General features: G+C 41.2%; 1 protein-coding gene across 1 annotated transcript; it reads left to right on the forward strand.

Moving 5' to 3' along the window:
• Positions 1-792: 792 nt before the first annotated feature.
• LOC132825553 (NADH dehydrogenase [ubiquinone] iron-sulfur protein 8, mitochondrial) lies at positions 793-7,168 on the forward strand. The gene is made up of 5 exons (XM_060840931.1): positions 793-840; positions 2,031-2,118; positions 2,281-2,453; positions 2,617-2,745; positions 6,965-7,168. The coding sequence occupies exons 1-5, from the start codon at positions 793-795 to the stop codon at positions 7,094-7,096; spliced, it is 570 nt and encodes a 189-aa protein (XP_060696914.1). The 3' UTR covers positions 7,097-7,168.
• The last annotated feature ends 543 nt before the right edge of the window (positions 7,169-7,711 follow it).

The raw sequence follows: 7,711 nt of genomic DNA on the forward strand, positions 1-7,711 counted from the left end.
ATATAACCTCTTCCTGTTCCTCCAACTTTCCTTATCTCTGTAACCTCCTCTAGTCTTTGCAGTCCTCACGCCCGCTGTAACCATCCTCCAGCCTATGCAACCTTCTAAGATCTCAGCCTGGCAACTTAAACATCTGGTTTCCATTGTGGGCTTTACCTTCACCTGCCTTGGTCCTGGAATTCCTTCCTTTAGCCCATCTACACTTCTCTTTCTATTTGTGATGCTTTTTAAAACCAGCCTCTTTAACAGAGCTTTTGGTCACTTTTCTAATTTTGCCACGTGGGCTGAAGTAAAGTTTTTATCCTGTTGGTCATTTCTACCCCAAAGGTCAAGCTCTGTTGAAATGATACAGCATCAAAATCTATCCATTTTGTGGTTTCAGATCCAAGGAAGTTTTGAGTTGATTGGCAGCTCTCTGCCTATCATTTCATGCAGAACCTCTGCCCAGTGGAGACGGCTGGGTATAAGGGTGAGGAGTGTGGGGGCTGGGGTGTGATTGTAAGGAGGATGGAGTGCAGATGAGTTTGGGGTGTGAATGTTGCTTTTTCACCCTTGATGATACTGTTGTTGGTCTGTTTCTGATATTTTTCATTCGCAGGAAGGATGCTGTTCCCAGGAGCTTACCGCCAGATCAGCACAGCTTGTCCTTTGAGATGCTATGTGAGTGTTCATTGCATTTTTTACAGATTATTTGAAGTGTGTATGAGTCTGTTCTGGGTGCTCAATGTTTACCAGCAGTACAGATAAAGGGGGATTAGTGCATTTTTCTATTTTCAGAAAGCATTTGAGAAGATGCCGAATGAAACGGTATTACAGATGGACAAACCTGATGGCGATGGGGTAACGTGTTGGCATAGATTGAGAATTTAAGGGCAAAAAATTTAAAGTAGGGTACAATGTCATTTTTGGAGGGTTGAGCTGAGACGATTGAAGTCCAAATTATGTGAATGATATGTTGATGAAGAGAAAGAGTAATGTGTCTATGTTTGTTCGCAAAACAAATTCACGTGGAATGCAAAGAGGCTGCAAAGTGATTAAGTTAAGTGATTGGACATCTCAATTGCAGCTGGAGAATAATGTGGGGAAATGTAACATTAGTCACTCAATGGCTTGCTTGGCCATTTCAGAGGGCAGTTAAGAGTCAAATCATTGCGTGCAAGTGAAACCAGATAAGGACGGCAGATTTCCTTCCTAAAGATGATTAATGAATAATATGATTTTAATGAATATTGATGAATTTTATATCAATGCTTGGTTTCTTGATCACCATTACTAAAACATTTCATAAATATTAATTGAATTTAAATTTTACAAACTGGCAGGCTGAGATTTGAATCAGTGTTCCTTATATATTAGCCTAGGCCTCTGGGTTACTACTTCAATTACAATACCATTCACCATTCCCTCCCATTCACTTTGGTAGGAAGAATGGAAAATGAGAATTTTTTTGCTGTTTGCTGGATTTTTGACATTGAAATCACAGGGTTTCCAAAGTGGCAAATGTATGTTCCAATCTTTGGGACTGGCACAGGCTTTGAAAGAGTTTGTAACTCTCCAGTGAGTGAAAGAGAGCAGGAGTAGACTTGCAGAACTCTGCTTTTTCTCTCCACAGATACTACTAGAATTGCTGAGTTTCTCCAGCAATTTCTGTTTTTGTTTCTGTTTTTAGACCTCCAGCTTCTGCAGTTCTTTGTTTTATTTTATGGGAATTGAATTAGTTTAGTTAGAATTTTGTATCTGACTTTTTCTGAGGTAATTATCCAGGTAACAATGATGGAACTGTCCAAGATCTCTGATTGTGAGTTGGATACTTTTGCAGAGGGTCCCAGGGAGCAGGAGAATTCCCAATTGGAAATGCAAAATACTGGGCAATTCCTACTCAGATCAGTACATTGAGACTTGTCCCTTACAGTTTGTCCAGGCTCTGATCTGGAGACTGCAAAAATGGAGTATTTGCACTTGTGTGTGGATGGATAGAATCTGTGATGCTCTGTTACACAGTTTACTGGAACTCCTTTTGTCCCACAGAGTATGTGAATATGAAAGAGGAGCCCTCTGATATGCGGGCTATGACTGACAGTGCTGCGCAAACTCTATTCTGGACAGAATTATTTCGAGGTCAGTGGACACTTTGATCAATTTGTCACCTTCTGTGCAGGCCAAAGATCCTTGAGTGCATTATGAGGACTATCAATATCTGTTATAGTCTGGGAATTGTCAATTACTGTTGATCTGTTGCATGTATAACCCCAGTAACCTGATGAACATTGTTCTATGCAGGGCTCGCAATGACCTTGAGCTATTTGTTTCGGGAGCCGGCAACCATTAACTACCCATTTGAGAAGGGGCCCCTGAGCCCTCGGTTTCGAGGCGAGCATGCACTGCGAAGATATCCTTCTGGCGAGGAACGCTGCATTGCTTGTAAACTGTGTGAGGCTGTTTGTCCTGCTCAGGTGAGATTGTGGCTTGTGTGAAATGCACTGTATTTTTGCTTTTGTGACATTGTTCCCAATTACATTCTTAGGACCCTTTTTCCTTGTTCTCCCTTTGCAGTGTTCACATCACCCTACCCCATTGTCCTTTCCTCACATTTTACTTCTGTCCTACTCTTTTCAGGCCATTACGATTGAGGCAGAGCCAAGGGCTGATGGGAGTCGACGCACAACGCGGTATGATATTGACATGACAAAGTGCATTTACTGTGGTTTCTGTCAGGAGGCTTGTCCAGTTGATGCAATTGTGGAGGTATGTGCAAAGACACTCTATCAAATCTCTCTTGGAACGTTTCACTGTATTGTAGAGTGGTCATAGCACAGAATGAAGTGCTGGGATAAACCCTAAATCCTACCAGACCAAGGGCTACTCTGTCATTAGAAAGGGAGTAGTGGTGAATCACTTTTGCCGTGGTGGAAAGTGAACCACACCATTGGCATCACTCTGTCATTGCAAACCAGCCCTCCAGTCAACTGAGCTAACTGTTAAAATCCCACCATGCTAGATGGTGAAATTTAGATTCATAATATTCATTGAATTAATAAAGCTGGACTTGAAAGCTGCAGTAATGGTTACTACGAAACCATTGTTGCTTATTGTAAAAGGCGATATGAAATACTAATGTCCTTTAGCAAAGGAAGTCTGTCACCTCACATGTGACTCCAGACCCATAACAATGAAGTTGACTCTTAAATGTCCCAGCAAACCACTCAAGTGTACTAAACCATAAAAAACTAATAAAATGAGTTAAACTGGTGAGGCAGCCAACAAGAAAAAAAACAACTGCTTGACATTAGAACTAGGTTTTATTGTCGTGGGTACAGGAGTACAGTGAAAAGTATACAAAGTTGCCATTCTTTTTGAAAAAAAACTGTCTAAGATACAATAACCAGAATTTAAAAATAAAAAGCAGAAATACAAAGAAAAGCCAGGAGGAAAGAGGGAAAATCTTATCTCCATAAGATGAGTGAGCCTCCCTCCCCAAAGCCTCAAGTGTTAGTGCCACTCCCGCCTGCCAGCTCTCGGAACTTGTTCCCGCTCGTCGACCCACCCTCTCACCCACCCTCGGAGCCTGTCCTTAGTGGTCTGTATGTCACAGATACATTTGTCTGATCGTATTGGTAGGAGTGACCACCACACAGTCATTCCATAACTGGTGGATTAGATCAAGCTCTATAGTACTGCCACCTTCAGTTGTGAATGGTAGCAAAGAATCGAACAACTAATAGGACATGGAGGTTCCATAAATATCCGATGTTCAATCATTGTGGATCCTTGCAGGTCAGTGCATAAAATAAGGCTGAAGTATTTACAACCGTCTTAAGCCACAAGTACCAAGTGGATGATCTATTGCAGCCTCCACAAAGGTCCGAACTGGCATCTCAGATACCAGTCTTCAGCGAATTTGATTCACTTCATGTGATATCACAGAATGCCTGGAGCACAAGATACTATGGACCCTGACAACATTCTCACAATAGTACTGAAGATATGCTCTACATCCAGATGTATTTCAAACCAAGCTGTTCAGTATATGCACAACACTGATAACTACCCAACAGTGTGGAAAATTACTTCAACCCGGCCATTTACCCCTCAGTCAGTTGACTGTTGATCAGTAGAATGGTGGAAGGGATTAGAGTCAATAGGAATGAGAAAACTCCACTGTTTGGAGTCATAGCTAGCACAATGGATTGTTGTGGTTGTTGGAGGTCAGTCATCTCATTTCCAGGATATAACTGTACAAGTTTCTCGGGGTATTGTTCTGAGCCCAACCATTTTTTGTATTTGTTCACGGAATGTGGATGTCACTGGCTAAGCTAGCCTTTATATCCCATCCCTAATTGCCCAGATGGCCTTTAACCCTACTGCATTACTGTGGATCGAGAGTCACATAGGCCAGAGTATGTAAGGATGACAGAATTCCAGTGAACCAGCTGAGTTTTCACCATATTTGACATTCGTATGGCCATCATTAGGCTAGCCTTTTATTGAACTTAATTTAACCATCTCCCATGGTGAGATTCAAACCCATATCTAGGCTTCTGGATTATTAGCCCAGTGACATTACCACAATCCCATCATAGCGAGTTTTGAGAAGATTTGTAGCTCAGGTTGAGGTTTTGGATGTAGGTTTGCTCACTCAGCTTGAAGGTTCATTTACAGACATTTCGTCTTGATGGTCTTGAAGGTTACCTCTAATTTGTAATATCTTTACTGGCATAAAATTCACTAAAGAGGAGGAACACAACAACAAACTGCTATTCCTGGATGTCACAGTACAGCGAACAGCCAATGGGGAACTTCAAACCAGCTTCTACAGGAAAACAACACATATGAACCAAATACTGAACTACAGAAGCAATCACCCCAATATCCACAAATGAAGCTGCATCAGAACATTATTTCAATGAGACAACACACACTGCAGCACAGAGGAACTACGCAGAGCAGAGGAAAATCACCTATACCGTGTATTCAAAAAGAATGGGCACCCAATGAACACAGTCCGCCAATTTCTCAGCAACAAACCCAAACAAGCAGACAAAACACGTCCAGAAACCTTAGCCACTCTCCCCTATATCAAAGATATCTCGGAAATGACTGCCAGACTACTCAGACCCCTTGGCATCATTGTAGCCCACAAACCCACCAACAGACTAAAACAGCAACTAATGAACTTGAAAGACCCTATATAGACAACACGCAAAACTAATGTCATTTTCAAGATACCGTGCAAGGACTGAAACAAACACTACATTGGGCAAAGAGGCAGAAAACTAGCCCCCAGGATACTTGAACACCAACTAACCACAAAAAGACATTACCCTCTCTCACTAGTATCTTTACATATGGATGAGGAAGGACACTACTTCAACTGGGACAACACGTCCATCCTAGAACAAGCCAAACAAAGACACAGCACGAGAATTCCTAGAAGCATGGCATTCCAACTGGAACTCTATCAACAAACACATTGAGTTAGACTCCTTCTACCACCCCTGAGAAAAGGAACAGGAAGTGACTTCACCACAGGAGATAACATCACCACCGGAAATGACATTGCCAACCCAAAGAAGCCCAAACATATAAATAGAAAGCAGGAATTTTTCAGCAGTGCTTCTCTTGAGGCCCACTGAAGATGTTACTAGTAGGGAGTCGAAACGTCTGGAAATGAACCTTCAAGTTCAGCGAGCAAACCTACATCCACAATCCCCTCATTTCCTTGCTGCTTTATCAATCACTATCTCTATTATAAGGCCAGAATTGGGGTTATTTGTTAATAATTGCATATGTTCAGCACCATTTGCAACTATTTCAATTTGCGATCATTTTCCACAGATATCCATTTCACTTTTGAATGCCATAATTGAACCTGTCTAAACACCACACTGGTGTCAACTGCACTGAAGATCCTAATCACTTGCTACATTAAAAACATTTTCCCTATGCCTCTATTGGTGGTTTTGTAAATTGCCTTAGATCTGTGTCCTCTTGTTCTCATTCTTACCCAACAAGGACTGTTACTTCTTATCTATTCTGTCCGGTCCCTTGATGATTTTTGGATGTGCCTCAAATCTTTCCTTGAACTGCTCTTCTTCTGAAAGTTAAAACAAAAACCTTGCCCTCCGAATCATTCTCTTTGCTACATCCTCATCTTTCTTAAAGTATGGTGGCCTGAGTTGGACACTATGTATTAGCTTTGAGGCTAAATCAACATTTTATTAGATTCATTGTAATTTTGTTGCTTTCATTATTGTATGCCTGTATTGTATTTATAAAGCCAACAATCCTATAAATTTTATTAAACAAAAGAATTTAAATAGCAGGAATAAATCATGCCTGCTCTACAAATCGATGAGATTGTGACTAAACTTCTAACTCAACTCTTCTTTCCTGTCTGTTCCCCATATTCCAATTCCCTGGGAGATAAGAAATCTGTTTCCTTACATTAATGGAAATCCCTTTTATCCTGCTTCTCCCTCTTTGGAGAGAACACAATGTAATTGGCTATGTCACCCATCTAATGAATGTTTAGTGCCACTGTGCCTTTGTAGCCTTTCTTGTCCTCTCCCTGGAATGGTGCTCCAGATCGCATCGAAGCAGGTGGCACAATTCTGTAAACATCTAAATGAATGTGCACCACTATGGGCATTGCTCCTGACTCATTTGGAGGTAAGAGAAGACTCTTGACAGACCTGTAGTTTGTAGCATCATCCGTGAAGACTCAACACTCCCTTCTTCCTTTTGGCAGCGTTTGCTTTCTCTGCAGGCTCAAGTGTGTATTTGTCAGATAATGGACCCAGAGGCACTGTAATAATTGGAAATGTCATGAGACTGCTCTGTTACCTCATTAAAAACCAAGTCAAGTTAATAAAACATAATTTGTCTTTGCAACTTAATTAGTACACATTTGTTCAGTGACTGTTAAATTTACCTCCTTTCACGGTTACACACTTTATTTTGCCAGGGTCCTAACTTTGAATTCTCTACCGAGACACATGAGGAATTGCTGTATAATAAGGAGAAACTACTGAACAATGGGGACAAGTGGGAAGCAGAGATCGGAGCTAATATCCAAGCGGATTACCTATATCGCTGATTGTGCAGCAGGCTGACTGTAGCACCAACATCTCCCTTGGTGTGTGTGAATAAATGTGACTTTTCAAACTAACCAGTGGTGCAATTCATTAAATGTTACTCAGTTGTCCTGATCTCCATCAGGAGTTTGTCTCTGGTTCAGAGTTGAGCAACAGCAAAAAGTCATTGGCTTGTAAGCTGCAGTTTCCTGAATCACTGGTACCTCCTGGTCCTTTGACCTGTTTCCACTTCAGCTTCAGAATCGCAGCAGCAGATTGGTGGGGGGTCAATGCATCAGCAAGGTAAGGACGTTTTTAGACAGTTACATATATCAATTTAAAAATCGAAAGGACTTGCAAAATATCAGTTTGTTATGAACAATTTTCAGAAATCTACCAAATTTTGCCTCCCAACATTCCACCTTGGAATTGAATCCAACATAAAAGACTACTTTATTAGTCTCACCAGTAGATGGCAGATGCAGTTCAGCAACAGAATGCAATGTTTGTGACCAAAGTTTCAATGAATTGGATGCTTGTGAGCTGCTGTGCAATTATGCATAATGTTTAGAGGCTACTGAGCTGGGAAACAACTATTCTTTGGAACCACTATTTAATCTGTGCAAAGTCTGATAATG

The sequence above is a fragment of the Hemiscyllium ocellatum genome, chromosome 20 (assembly GCF_020745735.1).
Source record: "Hemiscyllium ocellatum isolate sHemOce1 chromosome 20, sHemOce1.pat.X.cur, whole genome shotgun sequence".
NCBI classification, from domain to species: domain Eukaryota; kingdom Metazoa; phylum Chordata; class Chondrichthyes; order Orectolobiformes; family Hemiscylliidae; genus Hemiscyllium; species Hemiscyllium ocellatum.

What these genes read in the sequence shown, in the direction of transcription:
- LOC132825553 (XM_060840931.1), top strand. Translation starts at nt 793, where the DNA reads ATGCCGAATGAAACGGTATTACAGATGGACAAACCTGATGGCGATGGG. An exon ending in AGGCTGTTTGTCCTGCTCAG is followed by an intron (nt 2,454 to 2,616) that starts GTGAGATTGTGG and finishes TACTCTTTTCAG; the next exon opens with GCCATTACGATTGAGGCAGA. An exon ending in CAGTTGATGCAATTGTGGAG is followed by an intron (nt 2,746 to 6,964) that starts GTATGTGCAAAG and finishes TTATTTTGCCAG; the next exon opens with GGTCCTAACTTTGAATTCTC.